The sequence below is a fragment of the Amphibalanus amphitrite genome, unplaced genomic scaffold (assembly GCF_019059575.1).
Source record: "Amphibalanus amphitrite isolate SeventyFive unplaced genomic scaffold, NRLGWU_Aamphi_draft 000648F_arrow, whole genome shotgun sequence".
NCBI lineage: Eukaryota > Metazoa > Arthropoda > Thecostraca > Balanomorpha > Balanidae > Amphibalanus > Amphibalanus amphitrite.
This window is the reverse complement of record NW_024882142.1, coordinates 198,250-225,349: the sequence shown is the minus strand read 5'-3', so window position 1 is coordinate 225,349 and position 27,100 is coordinate 198,250. Positions and strand designations below refer to the sequence as shown.

The 27,100-nt window shown below is 50.2% G+C and overlaps 1 protein-coding gene across 2 annotated transcripts; it reads right to left on the bottom strand.

Annotated features, from left to right (window-relative positions):
• Nucleotides 1–850: 850 nt before the first annotated feature.
• On the bottom strand, nucleotides 851–26,052 carry LOC122363938 (angiotensin-converting enzyme-like). 2 transcript variants are annotated; one of them, XM_043333801.1, is made up of 13 exons: nucleotides 25,338–26,052; nucleotides 14,473–14,631; nucleotides 10,565–10,658; nucleotides 10,118–10,261; nucleotides 9,259–9,450; nucleotides 6,861–6,958; nucleotides 6,266–6,438; nucleotides 5,428–5,552; nucleotides 4,880–4,980; nucleotides 4,317–4,558; nucleotides 3,802–3,942; nucleotides 2,254–2,420; nucleotides 851–1,933 (listed from the first exon to the last, which is right to left on the bottom strand). In XM_043333801.1, the coding sequence occupies exons 1-13, from the start codon at nucleotides 25,623–25,625 to the stop codon at nucleotides 1,764–1,766; spliced, it is 2,094 nt and encodes a 697-aa protein (XP_043189736.1). In that variant the 5' UTR covers nucleotides 25,626–26,052; the 3' UTR covers nucleotides 851–1,763. The 2 variants fall into 2 exon arrangements, with proteins under 2 accessions (XP_043189736.1, XP_043189737.1); XM_043333802.1 differs by lacking the exon at nucleotides 5,428–5,552 and adding an exon at nucleotides 5,264–5,388 and having other exon boundaries at nucleotides 25,338–25,713.
• Nucleotides 26,053–27,100: the final 1,048 nt, after the last annotated feature.

Below are 27,100 nucleotides of genomic sequence, written 5' to 3'. Positions count from 1 at the left end.
ACTCAGAGTTGGGGGTGTGAAACCCTCAGAGACACCGGTGGGGGCCGATCATAGGCGCCGACGAGGGCCCCACAGTTCAAGTTCCCGTTATGCGGCCCTCAGAAAAATAAGTGTGGGACCATCACATGTGGGAAATGCCCCTAGAACTGGCCCCTCATACTTCATAGGCCAATAAGAACTCTCAGAGGCCAGTAACGGGCCTTTGGAGACCACCGAGGGACCCTTAAAGCCGTAAGAGGTCCTCAGAAGCCGGATTGGGGCTCTTATGGAGATCTTAGTGTGGCTATTTAGGGCCCATGAGGTGTTCTAACGAACCCCATGGGGCCCTTCTGAGTCGAAATATGGTCATCGTTAACCTTCAGCGGTCAAATGGCGCCGCAGGGACCCTCGGACCCGAGGGTCCCTTTGAACCCAATGAGGGGGGGGGGTACGTGTCCCCTAAGAGCCCCAGCTACGCCACTGTTTCATATGCATCATGTCAGGTATTTTAGGCTCCCCCCCCCAACATGAAAATAGGCACCTGCTCTATCCCCTTCGGCCGGTGAGGGTTAAGACTGTTTGAAACGCCGTTTCTCGCTATGTGACCCAGGAGCGAAGTCAAAGGTCAAGTCAGAGGAAGTGCAGGAGCTCCGCTTCCCCGCCCTCGTATCGGCTTCATGGAACAATTGGATCGTCGTGGCTATCCCGCGAGCCTATCATATTCAGACAAAGTCCACTTTGATTAACATGCCTAACGGATATTGATCCCGTTCGGCTGCGAGCTAGTATGTCGTGAATTATGAAAACTATGACTGGATTACTATGGTACCCTGTTCGACCTCTTAGGCCAACCTTCGGAGGCGAAACTGTGTCAATATTTATATATTTTATTCCTGTATTCTAACCATGGTACATATGTATACAGTACATTCACGCAGAAGCCATAGCTCTGGAGTTGTCCTGTGTCCATCCTTATTTCCAATTCAAAGCAAATGGCACAAAGTATCGGCACTATTTCGTCTAGTTACATAAGGCTGTTTTTCGCACCTACAGGCTCTTGGCAAATATAAACACGATCACGATGATCTAACACATCTTGTTATCTTGTATCCTGTCCACCATGCTGCTGGGGTAGGTACACACGGGTACCGCTGGGGTGCTTATACCATCATATGTTAACCGTTCAACGGCAAAACCTTCCTTGTGTGTGCCAATAGACGCAACTGTGCAACGATTTATCGTGCTAAAACGAGTTCAACCATCCGTCATCGGATCTAGACAGTCGCAGTTTTGATGGTTGGTCGAAACTATCATCTAATACGAATCCTACAATACATACTAGCATCCAAGAGCTTGTCTTGTTTCTCACAACGCGAAAAGTACCCAAAACAAGAACACCTTCACCATTCTGAGTAACACAGCGACACAGCTGATGATAGGACGGACTGAAAGATATGTGTCTGTCTGTAAAAGGCATCACTGCTTCAGCTCGTAGGCTTCATCGGCCATCCGAGGTCTTCGGATAGCCGGGGGGAATGTGGGCGTCAGTTCGGTCCCCAGAAGCCACTTAGTCACATGATCATTGCACGTCATGACATATAAGAGCCAGAACATCACGGCAACCACATTGACCAGACGGACCTTATCGTACTTGCTGACTGTTTATTGGTTTCACGAACCATCGCAGGACTCCTGGATCACCGTGACCACGGCAGGCCGGCCGTCGGAGACCGCCCCCGTATCCCCCGCAGGTCCAAAGGCGCGTCCCTGAGCGCCGCGCGCGCTCAGCGGAACAGCGCCGTCGCGGCCGCCGCCAGCAGCAACAGCGTCGACAGCGGCGCGGCCGCCGACACCCCGTTGTCGTCGTCGTCGTCGTCGTCGTCGTCATCGTCCGCGTGGTCGCCGCCGCCTCGGGTGCTGATGGGCTGCGGCTCGCGTGTGCATACCGGCTCATCTGTGGGATAAGGTCGGCCGCAGGTGAAATCACGCCTGACGATGGACAGAGGATCACATAAAACCATCGCACGAGGCCTGGAGCAAACACGACGAGCCAACTCATGTTACTTTTGAAGGGCCCAATGCCCAGGAAACGGACCTTTCAGATCGCAACAGAGATCGAAGCACCCGGCCAAGGCCCTAAATAGAGAAGCACTGAGACTATTGAAAGCACGCCAAGCCTTTGTCTCGGTGCAGACTGCAGCGTGAATATGTTGTGACTGACGAAGGACCGATCACTAGTCAGCTCTGTGCCCTCCCGCTCCCGCCTGCACTGACCGGTCTTCCAGCCGATGATCTCCTGGTTCTCCTGGTTCTCACGCTTCAGCCAGTCCTCCAGGGGCTGGAAGTAGTCGCGCAGCGCCGTGGCGTCCATCTCGCGCTGTCCCGTGATGGCCTCCATCGCGTCCGGCCACGGCTTCGACGCGCCCATCGACAGCATTTTACTGGCGACGGACGGAGGGCGGTCAGACTTGGGTCAGACGGCTGGTAAAGGTGGGATAGGCCGGCCGCAGGCAGAAACCGGCGCGCGGGTTAGCCCGTCGAGGGGGTGTGTTCTATAACGAAGGCATCGCAGATTTTGAAAGGTATGATCGATAGTCAAGCGAAGAAAGATGTCAAGGCCACTGAATATGCGAGGTACACGGAAAGGCTAAATTGGGGTGTCGCAGTAGGGTAAGGTGCCTAATTAGCGACCCCCTTAATTTGAACCGTCATTGCTCACGCTCTGTGGGTGCCACTGTGTTACTGGCTTGATTTTCGGAGAGATCGTTCATTTTTCTACTAAAATATAGTCATTTTCTGCCCCAATATTAACTAACTTATTTGTAGTGAGCATAATGGCAAACCATTGCAAAAAACGCTAATAGGGAACTCTTCCCGATTAGCGACCGGGGAGGGTCGCTAATAAGTCTATGGGTTTCCCCATATTAAAAATGGCAAAAAATGCGACGCCTGAAAAGATGAAATATGATCTCAAAAAGGTAACCTATACGCAAAGCACTCAATCACTCGAACAGGAACGTTTATCCAACACATTTACGTAAGTAAAAACTGATCATGTGATGCACCGAAGGCGAAAAGAAGGCGGAAACACAAATTTTGCGGGCTATCTTGTATGATATTCGAGGTCCGCGCTGAATTCGGCACCCCTGCAGTCGGTGACGACATTTGGCATGCCCTGCCACACATTGCAAGCTTCAGTAACACCTCATTTTCATTTCCCTCTTTTCCCGTTTCTTTCCCTTCTTGAGCTATTTGCGACCATGTCAGGCGCAAATAGGAAATATGAGTTGCGACACATTTTTAACCGCCATGCTGTGCACAGTTGAGCGATTCACTATGGGAAAACAGCAATCAATTAAAAAAGGAATGTCGATTCAGAATAAAAAAGGTGCATCATCCTAATGTGCATCGCTTTTCATCAGAGAGGGCCCAAACACACACGCTTTGGATAAGAAACTCGTCATTTTTAATTAAACTCACCTGAAACGTCCCACCAGAAACATCGATGACCGGAAAAGAATTTAATTTGATAACCAAAGTATGGCTGACCTTTTGACGATGTTTTACCCCGTTTTCTCCTGCCAGTTTTTATGTATGGAGGTAGGTCGCAAATCGGAAAGGGTCGCTAATTAGGCACCTTACCCTAAACGTTTTCCTGAGGCCATCTCCATTCTGTCACAATTCTGAGCCAATATTTTTCAGCATCATGCTTAGGTATGCCATGTTTAGGCCTTCAAAGCAAACGTTCACGAATGAACCTGAACACGATATTAGACAGGACATGGATAATCAAGCGCCCAGTGCCGGTAGGTCATTACTAACGCCAGTTTTTTGCCGGCCTCCTTGTTGTTGTAGATGTCGCACTGGTGCAACGGCCGCGCCCGGTCGTTGGGGTCGTACTGGTTGGCCGTGATACACAGTGCCTTGTGGAACTGGAACTGGATGATGAACGACACGAAGTATCTGAAACCAACAGACGAGCAGGTCACTGGCTAGACCAAGGATCACGGTAGAGCTTTTACTTTCACCTGAGCCGGACAGATAGCTGTGACACTGCGACACGGTTGTCAGTTTATGGGGATTCGATGAATAAAGACCGGGATAGACGGTGATCGACTCCCTCTCTCTCTCTCTCTCTCTCTCTCTCTCTCTCTCTCTCTCTCTCTCTCTCTCTCTCTCTCTCTCTCTCTCTCTCTCTCTCTCTCTCTCTCTCTCTCTCTCTCTCTCTCTCTCTCTCTCTCTCTCTCTCTCTCTCTCTCTCTCTCTCTCTCTCTCTCTCTCTCTCTCTCTCTCTCTCTCTCTCTCTCTCTCTCTCTCTCTCTCTCTCGCTGTCTCACCTGATGTAGGGCACGTTGCCGGGGATGTGGTACTTGGCGCCCGGGTCAAAGTCCATCTCGGAGCGCACCTGCGGCGGCTCGATGCCCTGCAGGCCCAGTCGCAGCTTCCACCACTCGCAGTTGAGGTCGTCCTCGGAGATGTCGCCCGAGAACACGCCCCACCGCCACTTGTCCATCACGTAGCCGAACGGCAGGAAGGCGATCTTGTCCAGCGCCACCGACATCAGGAAGTTCATGTCCACCTGGGGTGGTACGGCGCCGTGACAGAACGGTGGGCGGACGGCAGTGATGGGCGGCATACGGGTCCGCCGAGTGCGGCGGCTTATGTGCAGATCAGACACCAATGGAAATGCGCTACAAATGGTGGACACGGAAAAAAAAAGAATGGACGGAGCAGCAGCCCATCTATTTAGTTGCACGTTACGGTGAATGCTGCCGTAAAGCCGACCCCGTGTCCGACCTATTGTTGCCAGTCGGCAGAGAGCCGTCTTTCGCACTGTCTTCGGGACTCAAGGTCGTCCTACGGCTGACAACGGGAGTCGGTTTCGGCGCTTGGCACTGACCTCGGGATCGTTGATGACCTCTTCCAGGAGTCCGATCTTCTTCAGGTGTTTAGGCGTGGCCACCGACAGGGCCAGCGTGTCTCCGACGGCCTCATGGAAACCTGCGGCACGTCACGGAGCTGAGGGCACGGCGGCGGGGCTCCCGTGGCCGCCGCGGCGCGGGATGGTCGGCCCTCTTACAGTCTTTGGACTGCGGCGGGTGTCAGGATCCGTTAGGTCGATGGAAAAAAGAAAACATTCAAGTCTGTCAAGCACGAACAATTTGCCTCAAATATGTACCGTCCAAGCAGCTATGCATACGAAGAGCTGTTATGAGTACGTGAATCATACATCCAAAACCAGTGGACGAAGATTAGTGCAAAACCAAGCCCGTTGTGCTGTTGCCTGGATTGGCGCCCGTTTTGAAGACCTGCGGCTGCCGAGCGTACTGCAGATAATACTCGATATGGCCCATCTCGTGGTGGGCGGTGACAAAGTCTTCCATCGTAATGACAGTGCACTGCTTTATCCTGCCAACGAACCAAACGCCAGCGGTCGGGGCTAGTTACCTGGGTTGGCACCCGTTTTGAAGATCTGAGGTTGTCCAGCGTACTGGAGGAAGTACTCAATGTGCCCCATTTCGTGGTGGGCTGTGATCAGGTCCTCCAGAGTGACCACCGTGCACTGTTTTATCCTGCAATGGATGAGACGTCACCACTGCTGCTCGCATCAGCCACGGGTCAGCTCTGTACATGTAGGAGAAGGCACCGGTGTTCCCGGATTTTCAAGAAGTGTATGTCCCTTAACTTCCTTAAATTGTGTTTGCCAACTTCACACTTTTTAGAGAATTTCTTCAAGTTTATCGAACGTCACTTCCTTGGTGCGTTCAAGCGTGACATTCGATGACTGACTTATGCAAGCAATTATGGTTTCAGCTTTGGCATCAGCTTGTGTTTCTCATTAATTCGATGGATGTGAGGTGGAACCATTGCTAGTTATCGATTGTGGAACATCCTAATGACATGTGACACCAATTAACGAGCATGACGCACACGTAAGATCATGTAGCAGTAGTCACTAGTCAGTATGACGTGGGTGACATTTTCTTGGTGATCGTGGTCGGTCTAACCTTTTACGATCGTGGGTAACCATTTAATTGACTCACAAAATAAACATACACAAAATTTGCTATTGAGCATTGGGTTTCTGAAAAGCATACGTAACACCAATGATAAGTGGATTTATTTTGGGTGACGTTTATTCGGGCCGTTCTAATCAAGTAGCTAAAGAAGAGAAAGTTAATTCAGCTTCAACAGGCGTCAGCAGCTTCTCACCAGACGGTGAAGCTCTAAGTGAAGTCAAGGACTGAACGCGAACGTGCGACACCGGCCTCCAGCGGTCACCTACCGGACATCCTTTCCGTCGTAGAAGTCCCAGGCGGACGCGTGGCAGACCAGCTCGCGGCCGTCGTCGGGCTTCTCCAGGATGGATCTGTTCCAGAACTCGGGCGTCATCGGGATCAGACCGAGCGAGGTGAAAAACTCGTCTGACATCTGGAACATCTTCAGCGGCGTGTAGCCCTGCGAGAGAGGAAAACCAGCTCACCGTCCCTTCCGCAACAGGCGCTCTGTCTCGTTAGCTACAACCATTGAATCAATAACTAGCTTTGTGTACATATGTCGCTCTAGGGTTGTCAAAGACTAGCACTCAATGAGTGCATCCGTAATGCATTTATTATACCTAATTGGAGCGATTTATGTGAGGAGCATTCCTCATGGATCACTCTCAAGAATTCAGTTGTCCTTTCAAAGCAGTTACACATTGAAATATTTAAGCACCGCACTGGTGCCGAGAATTTATTTCCCGAACTCAAACTCAGTAGTCAGAAAAGCACTTCAAACACAACAGCGCAGACATCGCTCCGGGTGAATGACTCTATTGGATTTGCTGGTGACATAGCAGCTGCGTCAATAGCTGCGGGCTTCCTCAGTCACCGACTCACCTGCGCTTTCATCTGCGGTGTTACGTCAACGCTGGCCTTCTCTGGGTACGGTTTGCAGATATCGAGCAGATTGCCCCAGGACTGAGACCACATGTTCCCTGAAACGGCAGATGTCGTGGCGTCAGCCCTGGGGTCGGTCGGGTGGCGTGGAGCCGACGCTGGTATAGGTATTGGTCCTCGAAAAAAATGCAGCTCATGACAACTTTGCCCCGCGGCTTTCTTATGTGTGGCTGACGCACTACAAATAGCCTTACTTACCTAACATAAGGATTACGTTCAGGCATTCGGATTCAGGTACGGTATTTGCACATGGAGATATGATAGCTTGTCTTTCGCCTACTCTTTTTTGAATCTTTAGTATTGTAAGCCGGTAGATGTCTCAACTTTTAGGCATTTCTACTGACAAATCGCCATTGCTTAGACCAGGGCTATTTACTTATAGTGGAAGTTGCCATGTAGTTTCGATTGCTGCCAATAGATGGCTCTGCCATCGTTCGCCTGAAGGTATGCTGCACCGCATGGCACGTGCGAGTAAGAAATAGGTCGGACGCCGTAGCGGTGACGGCACTTCACTCAATATACCCTGGACGGCACAGCCGTGTAGTTGGAGTTGTACTTGATGTACTTGATGTACTTGACGTACTTGATGTACTTGACCTACTTGATGTACTTGATGTGCAGGTAAAGAGTTGCTGTCACTAGATGGTTCTGTATTGCGCGCCTGAAGGTATGCTGCGCCGCATGACACGTGCGAGTAAGAAATAGGTCGGGCCGGTCGGACGACCTAGCGGTGACGACGCAGCCGTGTAGTTGGGATTGCTGTCACTAGAATCTAGATGGTTCTGTATTGCGCGCCTGAAGCGGACGTACTTGTGTACTAGGTGTGTACTTGTTATGCGGCGCAGCATATGCTGCGCCGCATAACAAGTACACACCTAGCTTGAGCTGCAGACAGCCGCAGCCGCGAGACCTCTGCACGCTTCCTAAGCTGAAATTCAAACCGAACGTCTACGCGGCCACAGACATGAAATACGCCCCGAAATAACGTTTAATTTGGAGTAGAACAGACAATTATCAATACGTGAAGGACCGAATATCGGGGATCCTCCGATGCATCTGTGTTTGGAAACGCCAGAAAATCAGCTGGTCGGCCGGCCGTTATCACCAGATCCCCACACGGTGGTGCGGTGTATTCGGGTGTGATGGTCTGGCCACAGGTGGTGTGGGCTACTCGGACGATGGGGACGATGGAACGATAATGAGCGCAGGGGCGACAAACAGCTGGGCGGCCGCCGAGTGCGCTCTGTCCCCGTGAGAGGCCCGCACTGGCCAAACACGGGACGGCGTCCTGTACCCGTGAGAGGCCCGTGCAGTGACCAAATATGGAACAGAGGGCCTGCTACCGGTCACAGCCACTCCTAGGCAGTCGGCAATGGACCACAGAGCCGCCTGGGCGACAAACGAGACCAGTTCAAACACTCAGACTGCGCTACTATGTAAAGGAATCGCTCAATATTCAGTCGCGTATATAATGCAGCGACAAGTCAGTAATTCAGCAATGTAGAGTTGTGGTTTGTTCAGATGGTGTAACGTACCGTAGGAACTGGAAGGACAGATATGGTGGGAATTAATCTTCCGTGAACGAAAAAAAAAACCGCAAAGACCGCAATTCGCAAACATCAATATGAAGGCTTGGACCATCAGCAATAGTAGTGAGAAAATCGGTCATGAATTTCTAGCTTGCAAGAATGATTACCATCCCAATGCTAAATTGTGTTTGCTCGTTTGTACTTCTTAGGGCCGTGTACTTTTGTTTTTAGAGTGTGTTAATCATCTCTGGATGCTGAATAAATTAAGATCCAGCATACCAGAGGCACAACGAAAATCGCGTGCTGGCAGACAACATGTGTCACAGTCTATATGGCGTGATATAATTAAATTTTCAAGATGTTTAAGCACATTCCTCGGGATACATACGCCTGTAGAAGTGACTGAGGAAGTATGAAAGCACTGAGCTGCCTCTTCTGTTTGCTGACAACGGAGGAAACGTTGCTGATATTGCGATTCAGTATTAACTTCAGCACCAGTTGCAGCCATGTCCCGTGTCCCACATATTGAATCAGTGTCCCACAAACAGTCTTCTAGTTCCCGTGTCCCACCGTATCCCGTGGCCTACATGTCCCGTGTCCCATCCCAATGATGTCAAGTAGTGAAAATTTTGAAACCGATACCAAACCAAATACCAACTTAAATAATGGCAAATTACCAGAAACCAAACCACCTTCTAAAATTGATAGAAATACCAAGTTTTTACCAAGTTTAGAGGATCTTATACATTGGTGATGCCTCATCTAAGTCTAATGCCCAGTGTCCCACCCTATCCCGTGTCCCGTCTCACCGAGCAGGTGCGCCGGGATGGGGCCGTCCCTGCTGACCACCTCCTCGCCGTAGTGCTGGCGCAGCCGGCCGCGCACGTACGCGTGCAGCTGCTCGTACAGGGGCGTCAGCTGGTCCCAGAGGCGCGCGATCTGCGACTGGAAGTCGGCGGTGTCGTACACGTCCAGCCACAGCTCGGTGCCGTCCGAGAACCCTGCGGCGCGTGGGTCCCGGTCAGGGTACGGCAACGGGCACGGAGCACATGGTCAGGGCACGACACACGGTCAGGGTACGGCAACGGGCACGGAGCACATGGTCAGCTCACGCCTCACAGCAATGGGCATGATATTGTGATACAGCGCCGGCTCAGCCCACGGTACGGTATACCGTGCCAGGGAATGGCAGAGACTCAGCCGACATCGGGGCGACTGGAAAGCGATGGTGTATACAGGTAATAACATCAGTTGCCAGTAATGGTATCGAACACGCGGTGCCATCAGCCGTGGGCAGCATAGTGACTAGATAATGGTCCCTGTGTCGCTGATAGTGATATCGCCGATCTAGTGAGTTATAGTTACACACGATTACCGCTTTCATCACTCGATAACGATCACATTTCTGGTGCTCAAATAGGAGAAATACATTGCATTTTTTACATTTATGTCACATTGTACGTACTTTTCCCTTACGCCCCATATATAAAGTGACAGTTCTACCAATATATCATGAAATAAGAAATATAACGTGATCCCTAACGCTAATAACAGTGGGCAGAGTCGGACAACATTGCTACGCTGTCAGTGCATCCATTAATGGATCTCTGCGCGGTCCGTAGGTATCACTCAGGTTATACATCGATGTCTATGCGCCCATCCACTCACCGTTTAGCTCAGCCGCCTCGTTGATGAGTTCCACAAACTCCTTGTACGAGTTGCGCATCTTCTTGCCGGTGTTTTCTCTCCAGGCGAGCCAGACGTGCTCCAGCTCCTCGGGATCGCGGCTGTTGGCCATGATCTCCGACAGATCTGACCAGCGGCGGGAGAGAGCGGTCAGACAGACCCAGGGGTGTCAGAAGATCGCCCAGGGGGTGTTAGACAGACCCAGGGAGTGTCAGACAGACCAAGGAGATTCAGAGAGGGTGTCAGATTAGCGCCCAGGGGATGTGAGATAAGCAGATGAGTGGCACGATGTAAGGGATATCGCAGCTGACTCTCAGCTGCTTGTTTCTCTGCGAGAAACAAGCAGATAGTACGAACGAGTGACATTGAAAGCACTGAGTCGTATCCCAAAACGTGCCACTGTCACATCCGCCAGAGAAGGCGCCGTACCGGGCTCGAGGCTGAGGTCGCAGCTGGTGCCGTTCAGGTTGCACACCCTGGCCGTGCTGTACGTCCGCTCCATGCCACTCTGCAACTGGTCGTACTGCGAAAAAAAAACGAAAAAGGTGGAGAGACAGTCACATGTCAGCGCGATACAGGAGGCGGATCCAACGCTAAAAAATATAAGGCACATATAAAAATGGTATCGTAACGTAATGTTCACTGCGTGTTCGAAATTAAATTCATTTGATAATATATATTAAAGGTAGTGTGCCAGCTTTCTTGGACCGTATGGAGTTAATGGCCCAGATAAGGAGAACCGGATTTTTAGAACTTATCCATACCTTCAAAACTCATGGAAACGTCTTAAATTCTTCAAATTTTGAGTACCCCAGTGCGAAATTCGCCCCGACGGGTTGTCGGTCGTACCCCAACCACATTTCACACCACTATGAACAATAAATGCACACACTGAAATCGCTATTACCGATATGCTCATCCAATCAAGTTTCGATAAACCCGTTCATCATCATCTCCTGCGGTTTCGAACACGCCTGTTAGGTGGCTTCTGATGCTCGTCGAGGTCGGAATTTCCAAATACGCGTGGTGCGTCGGGCCGCGCGCTCTGACTTCGGCCAAGAAAAATGCGTCAGCTGATCATTGTCATTTCTGCCACTTGCGTGTGGTGAAATGGGGTCATAACTTATAAGACGGCTTTTTCATATCAATTATTTTACATAAAATCATATTTCAAACCATAAATAATGTTCGACAGCCAAATAAAAGAAACAATACCAATACGGGCTTACAGTTTAAGGCTCGACATTGTGTTGTCTACGATTAGACAGCTGATAACTCATTCCCGTACGTCGTATGGTCGTAACACTATAATGACCTTTGCTTATTGTCACGAGTGCGCCGCATTCGCGATTGTTGCCCGACGCCTGTTTGCAGGTGAGCCCACTACAGTTGTTATACATATCTAAAAACCGAAAAACTTTTAGGCGAAAAAGGCACTATTCCAGGCCCAGTTTTGATTTTTTTTTGCGATATTAGGTAAAAACAGAAGCTTCTTATCCTAGGAAAAATAAAATGGGAAATCTTTCAAAGGTGGCACACTACCTTTAACACATGGTTTCCCGTGTGTAAATGGTTTTAACGCACGACGTGGATGGATTGGAGCACGAGTGTGTTAATGCACGAGTGAAACGAGTGCATTAACGCACAAGTGCTCCATTCCATCCACGAGTGCGTTAAAACCATTTATGCACGGAAACCATGTGTTAAACTAATTAATACATGCTTAACGGTGCGAATTTAAATCAAAATTAAACCTAGCCCATGCCACTAAAAGGGCCTTTTATGGGAATTCTAAGAATAAAGTCAATGACCCTTCCGAAAAACTTCAGTCGAGAAAGTCATCACTGCACGCGCGTGCACCAATTTAAATTGGTGCACGGCTACCTTCGAATTAACGCACGGTTAATCTCCAGTGAACGCACCGTAAAGTATGTATTAATATATATTAATACATACTTTACGGTGCGTTCACTGGAGATTAACCGTGCGTTAATTCGAAGGTAGCCGTGCACCAATTTAAATTGGTGCACGCTCGTGCAGTGATGAATTTCTCGACTGAAGTTTTTCGGAAGGGTCATTGACTTTCTTCTAAGAATTCCCATAAAAGGCCCTTTTAATGTCATGGACTAAGATTAATTTTAATTTAAAAATTTAAATTCGCACCGTTAAGCATGTATTAATTAGTTTAACACATGGTTTCCGTGCATAAATGGTTTTAACGCACTCGTGGATGGAATGGAGCACTCGTGCGTTAATGCACTCGTTTCACTCGTGCATTAACACACTCGTGCTCCAATCCATCCACGTCGTGCGTTAAAACCATTTACACACGGGAAACCATGTGTTAATATATATTAACACATGGTTTCCCGTGTGTAAATGGTTTTAACGCACGACGTGGATGGATTGGAGCACGAGTGTGTTAATGCACGAGTGAAACGAGTGCATTAACGCACAAGTGCTCCATTCCATCCACGAGTGCGTTAAAACCATTTATGCACGGAAACCATGTGTTAAACTAATTAATACATGCTTAACGGTGCGAATTTAAATGAAAATTAGACCTAGTCCATGCCACTAAAAAGGGCCCTTTATGGGAAATCTTAGAATAAAGTCAATGACCCTTCCGAAAAACTTCAGTCGAGAAAGTCATCACTGCACGCGCGTGCACCAATTTAAATTGGTGCACGGCTACCTTCGAATTAACGCACGGTTAATCTCCAGTGAACGCACCGTAAAGTATGTATTAATTTAAATTGGTGCACGGCTATCTTCGAATTAACGCACGGTTAATCTCCAGTGAACGCACCGTAAAGTACAGGGTGGGCCAAAAAAAGTGTGTCACTTTTCAGCAGCTATTTCTCGAAAGTGGTAAGAGATATCAAAATGAAACTTTCACAACTTAAAGAAAATCGTTTGACAAATTATATGATACCCATTTTATGAAAAAGTTTCAGTCGATCTGATGTTGCCATCACCATTTCAAAAATGGGATATGTGCGTCTTTTATGTTTGCGCATGTGCTCGAAGTGGGCACCTCCACGCCACGCTCAAGGCCCATTTGAACGCGCTCCAGGAAGCTGACGCCCTGGCCCTCTCCGCGGTGTCTGCTGTCACTTCACGCACGTGTTGCTCGACGCTGAGACGCAGCTCCTCCAGGTTACCGGGTTTGTTGCGATAGACGCTGTCCTTGCAGGCTCCCCAAAACCAGCGGTTTGAGGTCAGGACTGTGAGGATGCTTTTCGCTTCCCTTGGTGATCACGCTACAAGCTATGTTCATGCAAGATGTAGCGCCACCGCACACGGCCCGAGAGACACTGCAACTGCTCCAAGAGCTCTTCGGTTGCCGCGTGGTCTCCAAGGGAAGCGAAAAGCAGTGGGCTCCTCACAGTCCTGGACTCAACCCGCTGGACTACTGGTTTTGGGGAGCCTGCAAGGACAGCGTCTATCGCAACAAGCCCGGTAGCCTGGAGGAGCCGCGCGTCAGCGTCGATCATGGTACGTGCGTGAAGTGACAGCAGCCGCCGCGGAGAGGGTGAGCGTCAGCTTCCTGGAGCGCGTTTCCGGATGGCCTTCAGCTTGGCGGTGCCCACTTCGAGCACATGCGCAAATAAAGAGATGCACAGATCTCATTTTTGAAATGATGATGGCAACGTCAGTTCGATGAAAACTTTTCCATAAAATTGATATCATATAATTTGTCAAACGATTTTCTTTAAGTTGTGAAAGTTTCTTTTTCGTATCTCTTACCGCTTTCGAGAAATTACTGCTGAAAAGTGACACACTTTTTTTGGCCCACCCTGTATGTATTAATATAATTTAATAGGTAAATTTAGGTGAAAATAGATAATCGCTTTCAATATAAATCAATTCCCTGATACAAACCGTTCTATTGAATTTGTACGGTCATGTCAGGCAGTGTCGAGCCTATACCCACGCAGACCAGCTAGAGCATATTGACTGAGGGATGCCACTGAGGCGCATTGTATGCAGTGAGGCGCAGACTGGCCCACGGCTCTCCTACGTGCCGGGCGGCAGAGGCGCGTGATAACCGTCGCCGACTGGTCACGACTGTTCGCGACGCTACATAACTCTGCGGATGGTCCGCCACAAATTGTGTGCGGTTCTGAGGTGTGGCGCCGAAACACCACGAAAGGTAGTGCGGATATTGCTGAAAGACGCCAATAAATGGCGAGCAAAGCAAGCTGGCTAGGTACCTAAATGTTCAGAAGCCATATGACGCAGACGCGCTATGGTCGTAATTATTTAATATTGTCTTGTCCTATTATTTAACATTGCCTCCACTACAAATAAAAGGACATAAAGCAGCACCTCACCTTCTCCAACCTGTCCTCTGGCAGGGCAGCCGTGCCCAGCTTGGAGAGCACCTTGAATTGGCGCTTGACATTCTCGTCCTTGATGGATTTCCAGTCGACTTGGGTCACCTGCTTCCAGCGATCCTTCTCGAACCGGGCGTACTCGAGCCGGGACGCCAACTGCGGAACAAGAACGTATCCTGCGTTATGTGAACAACACTGCGAGGTGTGAAGTGCACGGTGCAACAACATGCAACATTGTTTCATTGGTCAGCAGTTTGGAAGGCATTGCATCGTCAATAATGTTTAAGGGAATACAAATACGGTGGTGCAGGCAACAGTAAGTAAAGTAATCTTGGGCAACAGTGTAGCAATCTGAGACAATGGACAATATAACCGAAGTGAAGCCCTTCGTATGCTCCAGTTCGGGCAACTGATCGACTAAATTTAGTAGTTAGTTGCAATATAGAGACAAGAAAAGCTCGGGGACAAACGGGTACCTATTTATTCGCCGATGGTGTCCACCTCTGACCCGACCGTCACCTTCCCTGCCGGCCCCTGGCTCGGCCCTCAGATGACGTCACCGGCCGGCAGCTGAGTGACGTCATGTGTAACGGTGAACGGACAGCGGCCGTGACCGTCCCCGACCAGATCACTCTCGCTGGCGCCCCTCCCTCCGCGCCTCTCCCGCCCTCTCTCCCCACCGTGCCGCCCTCTCGCCCTCTCCGGGGGCAGCCGGTCGCGCGCGCGCGGCCACTTTCATTTCTCCAGTAGCTGGTGCGGCGCGGCCAACTGACCGGTTTGGTTTGTTCGGGTGTGTGCCCGCCGGCGCGGTGGGGTGGCACCCTCCCTGCCGTGGCGCCGGCACGCTCGGCGATCGTGCAGGGGTGGCCGGCGGGGAGCGGCCGACAGTGAATCCCCGGCGGGGCGGGATATAGTGGGAGACACGACGCGACGGACGACGCGACGGTGCGCCGTAGTGTTATGATTCTGTATTCAATGAAGAAGCTACGTATATTGGTCAAATCTCATAGCATAGGTATAGCATGGATGCACAAGCATTCGGTTAGTCACACAAATATGCATCAAGTCTTGCTTTGCCAGCTTTCGGTCCTTTCACACTTACAAAAAAGCGCATCCCTCGTAAAATCCATGGAGCTGATCCATGCCGGTCGAGTGCGGCAGCAGAAACCTCATAAAGTCACCTCCAGTCAGGGGCGTCGCCGACGGGGGGGTCGGGGGGGTCGTGACCCCCCCACTCTTGGAAACTGGGGGTGTCGACCCCCCCACTTTTTGCGATGCTGAGTATGCTTTTTTAGCTTTTATGTCAGTGAAGCAGGCGTCAGCAACACCAACAAATACATCAGATTCAGAATCGCTTCAAGAGCTCCCTAAAGCCAATTAGCCAATTACCTAAAGTTCAATTAGCTGTGGGTTGGGAACACCAGCACAACAATATTTTTAAGTAGCCACCATTCTAGTACCTTTTTATCCCTCAAAGGATTGGACGCGCCAAAACTGCCCCGAGCGTTCGTCTGATCGATTAAAAAAATGGTCGCAGTCGATTCGTCGGATCAGTACCTAACTACAAAACTACAAACTAGCCTCAGCCCCATGGCTACCGTCACAACTAGCTGTACAGTGCACGTGTAGGGGAAAGGGAGTCAGATGAAACCACCTCGGGCTTTCGCAAAGAAGTCGCGCAAAAAGGAGCCGATTGCAACGAAACTTCCGGTGCGCTCGAGTTAATCACCTACTTAAAAATAAATCGATATCCCTGATTCAAATAAAGATTACCTTGGTTCACTTTTTCATAACATGCTTTTAATTTAGGTATGGGATAGTTTTTGGAGCTGATTTTGAACTTAGCGCCCATCTGAACATTTAAGAAGTAGTTGTGTTGCTTATACATATGTATAATATGTTAGGAAGCAATCGGTGGTGGTCATCCACTATTAGGTACTGGTCGATCTGACCTGACCTGATCTACCCCAAATGCATGGAGTCATCATCTTCGTTCAAAACTAAGATAACATTCGTAATCAGAACCTCGAAAAACCATCACAACTTACATTCGCAAAGTTCTAGCAGGTCCCGAGTTTCCCTACTTATTGGCGATGACCTGAGTCCTGAGATGACCCGAAACCTTGTAAATAGGTATTGGGTATCATCGGCTTTCTCTCGTCACGGGCAGCATGCTCTTTTTTCCGCAAACCTCTAGATCGATCAGGGGTCGAAAGCATACCTCAGCGTTACTTTAGTATACGATATACGTTAGCGACTGGGAACCCACCAATAGAAGGGCTACAGTGAAGCAGAAAACATATTCGATAGCTCTTTCAATGCTCTTTCGCTAGCTTCGCGTCAGATTTCATCTCAGGTCTATGTTTTGCCCATAGAAGGCAAACAGCTAACTGGACAGATTCTGCCGAAACATTTGCTTTGCAATAACTTTAGATTCCGTGAATTTGTATGGTATTTACATATGTTGTCTTGTCACCACCGTGTTTATCTCTTTGAGACGCGTCACATGAGTTAAAATTTGACCATTCAGAATTAACGTTAAAACGACCTCAGGTCAACGTTATGTCCTGATCGAAAAAGGACCTCCTGCTGCATATGAATGGATCCGTGTTGTTGAGCTGAACAGTGAACACCTTCCAGGTGCTGTCATCGCTCTACGGCGTCTTCGTCAAAAGTTGTAAAAAAAAAAAATGCTGGTGGCCATCGATGGACATTTCCACTAATCACCTTTCGAGTCATCACCCGCCATAAGTTGCACCCTGTTCCTGGCAATGATGAGCTGATTTGTCATGGCTCCAAAGATATTTTGCGTTTCTGACGAACTTTTTCAAAGCAGGAGGCATTCGTGCTTTTTCTAATTTATCATTATTTTCTAATGATGAGGTCACGTATTTGACCTGCCTCCAGATCATAGATGTGAATCCTCAGAATCATGAGTTGCTGACACGTATAACCCCATACATTAGGTATACAGTGTACACTTTCGAAGTTATGGGAGAAAAGCTACAAGAATGGCGAGAGGGGAAAGTTTGATAGAGGTATACCGTATAACTGAACTTGACATGGCGACCTGACCTTAAGTGACCAGTGATAATTTTTACGCAAGTGATGTAGGTAGGTATACCTACCTAATAGGTTATACCAAATTTCGCGGCGCTGCGCGCCGATTTGTTACTTGCGCACACACACATATAAGCACGCACAAAACTGGGAAGTGTGGAAAAAAAACACCCCTACCCATCGGGTGAAGACTAGAAACCCGACCTCCCCACTCAAAAATCCGTGGCGACGCCCCTGCCTCCAGTGGGCGGAAATAGATTCCACCAGATTCAGTGTGATAGCTCAGCACTGCTCTTCAGTAAGATGGATCAGCACGCATAGCCGATTTCTTCCGATTACTAACCGATTAAGGCAGCATTACGAGCCGATAGCAGTTTCCATATCTGAATATGAAATAGACGTTTCAGCCGAAACACACTAAACAAACTTAACGAAGTGCCTATTAGATTTGAGTTCAGGTGTTGACTTCACAATGCGATGGCTCCGTTTTACGTGGACAGCTGACATGGGGTCTGGGTGGCGCGGTGTGCGAACACCAGTTGTGCCTATCACACTTGGGGAACATGTGTTATTTTCACCCTGATTCACACCCAATGGTGGCTGGAACGCTTCATGAGGACGGAACCGAAATCATTTGACCCATCGAAATTTATATGGTCACGTATTCCCGTAAGAAACAATAAATATCGATAAAATAGGACATATAACATGTTGTAATAAACGTTTATTTTCACGGCCGCGTAAATAGTTATAAAGTCTTACTATTTTCTCGCAAGCTGATGCGCTGATGTTGGATAGAATCTGTTTTCTTCCCAGAGCCCGATCCCAGCTTTCCGGGGCGGCCGGTGAGAGGACAGGTCACGGCCGACCGAATCCGCTCTCCGGCTGGCCTAATCTGGCGTAATTTCGAACATCTGGCGGAGATTGGGCCGATCCCGGTCCAGTGTCGAGACCCTTTACCACACAGAGCTCACAGAGCCGTGACGCCATGACCGCACCTGACTAGCTCACTGGGCCAGAGCGGCTGGCTTACAGTACAGAGCTCACTGGGTCAAACTTGAGTCCACACAGAGCTCACTGGGCCAGAGCTGCGTCCGTACAGAGCTCGTGGGGCGGCGTCATCACGCGACACAGGGGTGCAGCGCGGCCGGGGGCGGCGGACGGCGCGGGACGGGCGCCGCGCCTTGCGTGCGCCGAGCTCCGGTCGCTCCATGGAAAACGATGCGGCGGCGCGGTGGGGCCGGTTTTCCTGCCTGTGACCTTGCCGGCTCTGATACACTGCCGACTGCACCGGTGTGTATGTGTGTGAGTGATGTCCGGACAGCGATACACTGCCGACTGCACAGGTGTGTATGTGTAAGAGTGCAGTGATGAATTTTGGACATCGCGGCGGGTCTGCCGGTCGGCCAGCGCCCCACGCCGGCTGCTCACCAGCGTGAATGGAAAATTAATGCAGCATTGTTAAACGTATATAACACTTACGCAAATAAAACTGAAACAAGATTCAAGGGCATGGCCCCGGTAAAAAGCCCAAGATCAATGTACAGTCTGTCTTAAAAGTACCGCGCAAAGTGACGGTGGATCCATCAAGCCTGACCGAGGAAGGACTGCTAAATTTGAAAGTCACCGAACCAATTGACCTGGGGAATGGACGAGAATGTCAATTGCTCCGGTGACTCAACTTTAGCAGGCCCTTCCTCGGTCAGACTTGTTGACTTCTAAATTTCTATCAACCGCCGAGTCACGGCCTGTCCTTATGAATGAGTTCCCAGACTTCGAACTGCTTCAAAGTCCGGGAGTCCGGGCCTTATACAGCGTGTTGTTCAATGTACACTGTAAACCAAATTGACAAGTCTTGAAAGTCACCGAACCAATTGACCTGGGGAATGGACGAGAATGTCAATTGCTCCGGTGACTCAACTTTAGCAGGCCCTTCCTCGGTCAGGCTTGATGTATCCACCGTTACTTTGCGCGGTACTTTTAAGACAGACTGTACAAGTACGCTGAGAGTAGAATGCTTATCAACAACTTCAGCTGAACCATGATCATTTGGAAGTATTTCAAGCATTTCGACTTTATTATTCACCAATTGATTTTTAATGTTTCGATACAGGCAAATGGAGCAGGCGATGCCTGTCGCCGCGACATTAACTGCAGTATCTACTTCACATCCTCTCTCTCTCTCTCTCTCTCTCTCTCTCTCTCTCTCTCTCTCTCTCTCTCTCTCTCTCTCTCTCTCTCTCTCTCTCTCTCTCTCTCTCTCTCTCTCTCTCTCTCTCTCTCTCTCTCTCTCTCTCTCTCTTCCTCTCTCTCTCTCTCTCTCTCTCTCTCTCTCTCTCTCTCTCTCTCTCTCTCTCTCTCTCTCTCTCTTTCTGTCTCTCTCTATTTCGGTATGTTTTTGCTCGTTCTGGACACGCCGAACTGGTTTTGTCTCCTGATTCTCGGACCGTGCACGTCACTGACCTTTGTCTCCGTTCCCCGGACGCACGTCACTGAACCCCGCTGTTGACACGGCGACCTGTTCTAGACGGTCACACATGCATGCATTTCGCTACCCTGGGAACGCTTACTGAATGATTGCGAAAGAATAAAACTCGTTCTCTAAGCCGCATCATCGTAAGAGGCATCTCCGTGAATCTCTAGAACTGGTCTCCAGCTTTGTACAGACAGGTGGTTTTAGAACATATTAATATTGATCTCAAGCCAGCCCTCAGTCCTTATCAGGCCGTGTGTCCGCGGTGGCGCAAACAGACCAGAGTTATCACGAAAAGAATCTGGTGACGCTACTGCTGCCAGCTGGAGTGGCACGTGTATGGAGTCGTTAAAGTTGACCACATGTGTGGTATCCCTTCTGACAACTCAGCAATCAAATTCCGTCTGCGCTCGACGTGGCCGGCTCGCTTCAGATCACTGGTGCCGGGCGGCGTTTGTTAGTTCATACAGACTGGCGATTGGCCAAAGTGTATTCGTGTGACCGTTGAGTGTCATTCAGATGAGTATCTCCTCAATAAAATGTCGGACGGCTATTGTGTGCTGCGCCATCCAAAGTCATGTCAAATAAATACCCAATATAAATGCATTTTCGCAGGGCAGGAACGGACGATCCTTTAAATACGTCCACAGGAAAGGGTTACCCATACGGTATCACCAAGCATTCATAAGCTGCGATGGACAGTCGGTGCAGTGCGGCGCTGCCATGCGATCCTTGACGGGATCTCCCTTTCACTCTCTGTATCGGCCCATCTCCGAGAGGCACTGAGGTGCCGAGGCCCGTCTTCGGAGGTACGCCGCGACACTGGCCGGCTGCCAGAGCGGCAACTGGGCCACCGGCCCGGTCCTGGGGTCCGGCCCACACTGGACCACCGCGCGGCCCGGTCCAGTCCAAGCTCCACTCTCAATGGCCTTCCCAGAGGCAGCGGGCCCGTCCCGCCCCGCCCCGCCCCGACCCGACCCCGCCGCACCGCACCGGTGCCCGACCGATCGGCCTGATAAGTCGACCGATGAGATGGGCTTCATCTGACATTTATTAAAACAGTTTTATTTTGAAATGTATTGCCAACTTGTTTGTGCGGTTGATCTGAAGGGCACCTCTACTGTTACGGTCGTCTTGCGTCTCATATCTAAATTTCTATCAACCGCCGAATCACGGCATGTCCTTATGAATGAGTTCCCAGACTTCGAACTGCTCCAAAGTCCGGGAGTCCGGGCCTTATAGGTACAGCGTGTTGTTCAATGTAAGCATCCCATTGCGCAATATTACAATAAAAAGCCGTCCGAACGGTGTCAGTAGCCCAAACTGCTCAGCAAAAAGACGTCCTTTGGCGGTAACATTCGCGCCGTCATGATCGCAGTTCCCATCAACAAAACAGTCACACTGACTTTGTCAAAGGGTCACCGTTGGCGGGAGAAACTGTGCGTCACCGGCTGCACGTCCGCGCGCCGTTTTTGCCGCGCACTCCACGCCGCCGCCGTGTGTTGCGCCATCGTTCCGTCCGGGCAGGCTGCCCGCGGGCCTTCCAGTCACATTAGCATATCGCCCTGCTGGAGCCGACCGAAAGAGCGCAGCAAATCCTGCGGGGGCTACGGTGGAGACAACTGTGTTTGATAAAAAAAACAGCCCTCTTCAAGTGTTATGACATCAAGGAGATACCCATGTATCGCCGAGCTCACCCTTCATCCATGGCACTATATATGTACATATAGGAATAGACAGGCATCATTTTACGTACCCGAGTACCGGCCGATCGCAGTACGAACGTTCTTATTTCTTTGTGGGTACATTCTTCTTCAGACCGGACTGTCAATCTCTGTCATCTTGCGCAAGTATGCCTAAAACATGCAGATTATCATGAAGGCACACAGAAAAACACCCAAGCCGTTTCGCTTTTCTTATCGTCAGTGGAAAGTGAATGTCAAAACACTATCCGAGGGGTCAATAAAAAATGTGGGTCACCTGAGTTCTATCACGCTCGTCCTCTCCTCGATACTTAGGTACATACCATACCTGCACTGGTCATGCATCTCATTGAAATGTCGTGGTCTATTTACATTGAAAAAGTGAATAGATACCCGTAATAATTTGTTGGGGAATGAATGAAGGCTGCACTTAATATGAATAACATTTAACTTTAAAATCTATAATATCAAACAAACTGTTAACTATTACCTTGCCTGTTTTGTAAATAGTTAGGCTTCAGTTACCAACATGGATTTACCAGTAGTATGCATGTATCGCTGTACGGAAGGCATTTGTCGCGTGGTCTTTATAAATAATTGTACCAAACATTCTTGTCATGCATTCAGTATATGAGTTTTCATAAAGTGCCGGTTAATAATTTAAGCAGCATTGCTAGATCATCTCTTGAATCATTGCTCTAACCTTATAAGTGCATGCAGTGATTACTGATCAGATAATTAATGGGACTATAATGGAACGGTCGAATTTCAAACACGAAATACGAGGCTCCATGGCAATCGGACTTAGTCACCAATTGTCTCTCGAATCATTTGTTGCAAATCCAACAATGGAAAACAAAGGCTAAGCAAACTATCAGAGTCGAAACACTTTGTGACAATGCCTGTATCCTGAATCTTTATGGCTGGTGGTCAACACGTCATGCGCTGACGAATTTTCCTTGCTGCGGTGAGCGCGCGATGGAACGATGGCGAATTTATAAGCAGTGTAACTATCACCGAGATTGTATAAAGTATAAATTATACAGGGGGCTCCGGGCTGGGACCATACAACAAACTCTTCTCATCCAACGCCCGCCACTATGACCTGGGATACATGAGCAAATAAATACTCATCACGAACGGATTTTCCTATCGGTTCAGCATTACAATCCGTTTGTAACACGCATTTAGGTATTTTGCGCATGTATCCCCGTTCCATGGCGGATTTGTTCTTGACAGCCCTATTGTGAGTTGTCTGATTCTATTAGTCAGACGGTCTTCGTTACGTGCATCAGAGTAGGAGCGACCTGGCCATTCCATCACGCCACTCCAGAAACATCGCACTTTTTATTTGCAGAATGCCGTGAACAACAAATAGGCACAGTTTTCCTTTAAATTAGTCTTTGTGGCATTATATAACCATTACAGCCAATTTTATTGTGGAAACCTCTGTCCAATAACGCACCTAAAACTGATGTCGAGAGACGGCGTAAGGTTTGTTGCATAGGGATTATCCCTATTTGGCGTGTTTCGGCGGCATCTGATTCTCGCCAGACCTATCACTTTCTGTATACCTACGTATTAGGTACGTCCTAAGGGAACGAAAAGAGAAGAAATTGTCAGGTGTAGCAATCCCGCTCGCCGTCTCACCCCTGATTGAACTGCAGAGCTGAACAAAAAGAACGGGCGGGCGTGCTGTTACTAATCATATTATCTCAAGGCAACCGCGCCGACCGGTGAACTCTAGGTCAGATCAAACGCCACACAGTTGGTACCTATACATACGGTTTTCGGTAAATAATCTCGCCAGAATGGTCGCAGATCTGCGATTTTGGCTCACACCAGCGCCTCCGTCATCTTTCGGCTTATCGAATAATACATGGCTCATGTAACGAGTCTGATTGAAAGAGGTCACATCTCATATCACTCGGCTCGGCAGGTCTTCTGAGTCAATTGCTGACATTTCTGACTCGCTGGCTCAATTGGATCATGAGTTATTGACGAAAAACCCGAATGACCTCAAGAGACCTAAGGAATGTAATATATGACGTCACGAAAGGTCAACAAAGCAGAATCTAAGCACCGTGACATGCAAGAAGCCCATGAACTTAAGCTTGCATGTGCTTTAACCCTCGCCGGCCGAGGGGGGGGGGGGCGGGTGCCGCCCCCCCCCCATAGGGTTTTTTCGCAATAGCTCCGAACACGCTGGCGATAGAGAGCTAAAACTTGGCATACCTGACCTTTGATCCAAGCCGCATCTTTTGACACCAACCGCATTTTTGGGTCAGGTCAGGTCACTGACCTATGACGTCATAAGTGAACCTCTGCACGGTCTTCAGATGTCGCAACTTCGCAACGCCCTCACTGCCAGAGGAGATGTCACAGGGAAATGAAACTTGCAGGATCTAGTATCCATTATGAGTCCCACAACTTGTATATCTCGGATTTTTCCTAAAGGTCATATGAGGTCAGGTCATTTTCGTGACCTCACCATTATAAGTCAATGGGGAAAAATGAAAACTGCTATTCTGGCGCCGGGAACGATCTCCAACTATCTCAAGCACACAGAATCGTGATTTTATGCACTCCTTGCAAGGTTAGATGCGTCACTTTTGCAATGTTGACCTTGCGTGACGTCATTTATGACGTCATCAAGGTCATATTAGTTTTTCGTCAATAACTCTTGATCAAATTGAGCTAGCGAGACGAGAAAGCCACCAATGGACTCAGGAAGACCTGCCGAATCGAATGACATGCGACATGACCCCTTTCGACCAACTTTGTGACCTGGGGGTGCTGACCTGACCTTGACCTGAGGTCAACACCCCAAGTTGACCTGACCCGGACAAAAAGTATACCATTCGACGCGCCTGAGCGAGACGAACACGATGCTGCCAAAATCGGCGCTCTGCGGCCGTTTTTTGCGAAGTTATTCACCAAAAACTGAACCGTACCTTGGGGCACTTGACCTGACCTCAGAGGTCACCGGTTGACCTAGGACCTTAAAATCGGGTACCAATCTCTGCGTCTCGTAACGGCGCACACGCTCGTTTTTTCCGCGACGCGCTAGCTCCACCAGGGGCGAAACGGCGAGGGGGGGGTCGTACCCGCCCCCCCTCGGCCGGCGCGTATGTAGAAAACCAATAGGTCCGGCGAGGGTTAAATAGCCTTAGATCGGTTCCGGTGTCAACATAATCGTTTCATATAGGTCCCCCTGACTTAATTAAGCCGAATGGTGAGGTCACGTGACTAGTCTGACCTCAGGTGATGACGATGAGGTAAACGATGCAAAAAAGTCACTTGTACCTACAAAGTCATTTTGAGTAGAAAGTTGCCCGGTATAGACTGGCGGGTGCTGCACCATGCCCGGCACTGTCTCCGGACCATTTGCGTCCCGTCTGCGGCGGCACCGAGCACCGAGTACTGACCGGTGACCGTGGAATGATCAATGTTCTCTGTTCTCTCTCTCTCTCTCTCTCTCTCTCTCTCTCTCTCTCTCTCTCTCTCTCTCTCTCTCTCTCTCTCTCTCTCTCTCTCTCTCTCTCTCTCTCTCTCTCTCTCTCTCTCTCTCTCTCTCTCTCTCTCTCTCTTTCTCTGTTCTCTCACGGCTCCCAGCCGGCACTCACCATGGCCTGCTCATTCTCGGCGGTGATGTTGGAGGCGTACGCCCACTCGGCCAGCGCCTGTTTCTGCGCTTGCTGCTGGCTCTGCGGCTCCAGCAGGTCGAGCAGCGCGCGCGCACTCGTCTCCAGGTCCTGTTCGGCCTCGGCCGGCACCACCTGATAGGTGCTCTGGTCGCCGGCCAGCTCTTTGGGCTGCACCTCGACAGCCGGCGGCTGGTCGGCCTCCTGGGGCCGCGCGGCCGCCGCCGCCGCCGTCACCAGCACCGTCAGCACCACCCTCATCGCGGCCATCGCGTCGGCACAGTGCGGCCGCCGCGCCGGCCGGTTTCGCCGGCGCCCGGCCTCTCGCCGGCCGGTGCCCGGGGCGGCGACGCGCGCGACGACTGGCGGCGCCGCGACCAACCAGCCCGCCTCAGGTAGGCACGTGACTGTTGAGCAACACCGGTCTGCCGCCGGCCAAGCCGCCCTCCCAGTTTTTGTGTTGACCGTGTGAGGGCGAAACACAGCATATTGCCACCAGTCAATCGGTGAAATATGAAGAGATTCTTATGTCTCTGCTACCGCTCGTCTCAAAAGCGCGAATTAGTGGCAACAACGGTAGGTAGGGGCGCGACCTGTCAGCGAACACTGTTATATAAAAACAGTGACAATAGGTATATCAAATCCGTGAACTCTATGAATGTCGTCTCGCAGATCCGGCAGTTTGGGCTTCAACGACTGAATGTTGATGTGTCCAATTATCAGGTCTGGTCCAGTGTCGCCGTGGCGGCGCCAGCTCGCGCCACCTCGATGTCCCCGACGCCTGGACGCGCCCCTGCCCCCGCGGCGCACGCAACCGCCGGCCCGCGTCCCCGCCGGTTCGCTGACAGGTCGCGCCCCGGGGCGCTGAGGCTCGTCATGGCTCGGGCTCGGTGGATGAGGTTGGCTGGAGTGTGGTGTGGGGAGGGGGTGATGTGGGGAGGAAGTGAGCGGACCTGGGGCTGGGCGTGTGTGGTCACTTGTCGCATAGAACCGATCGTATCCCCTCCGAAAATTCGTTTTAGATATATTCACAAAACCCATGGGGGGGGGGGCAACCACCCAGTGGGGTGCGGAAGGACAGGTAATGTCTGTCAAAAAGTAACCAACTTCAACATCACCTTCGACGGCATCAGGTTGGAACGCACTGAACACATGAAGTTTCTCGGCGTCTTACTTGATCAGACTCTGTCGATGGAACGACAGACAGCCCGTGTCGTGCAGCGCGGGTATGGCACCCTCGTCACGCTCAGGAAGCTGAGAGGCACGCTGCCTCCCTCCACCATGACAACGCTCATCCAAACCCTGGTCATGCCTCACGTCACCTACTGCCTGCCTGCATGGGCTCCGCCCACGCATCAGCTACAACATCGCATCGAGAAGATGCTGAACTTCGCCATCCGCATAATCACCGGTAAAAAGAAAACCGATCACGTTTCAGCCGCTCGCAGACAACTGGGCTGGTTGAAATTTGCCGAAATAATCGAGCTCAGAGACTGTGCTTTAGTGCACAGACTTGTGCACTGCACCGACACTCCACAAGCCCTGAGATCGCTTGTGTGTGCCCGAGCGGATGTGTCCGAGCGGACCACTCGTTCGGCCACCGAGACCGACGGTGTCCTACACGCACCGCGATGCAGGATGGAGGTCACACACAAGACCGTGCCAGTTCGTGCTTTACGGACATGGAACCGTCTGCCCAACGAGCAGCGACAAAACATCAACCCGACCACTTTCCGAGCCAGCGT

Excerpts from the sequence above, each read along its gene's own strand:
- LOC122363938 (XM_043333801.1), bottom strand. The coding sequence starts at position 25,625 with ATGGCCGCGATGAGGGTGGTGCTGACGGTGCTGGTGACGGCGGCGGCG. Across the intron at positions 14,632-25,337 it reads CCGAGAATGAGCAGGCCATG|TTGGCGTCCCGGCTCGAGTA; the intron begins GTGAGTGCCGGC and ends CTTGTTCCGCAG. Across the intron at positions 9,451-10,117 it reads CGAGGCGGCTGAGCTAAACG|GGTTCTCGGACGGCACCGAG; the intron begins GTGAGTGGATGG and ends CACGCGCCGCAG.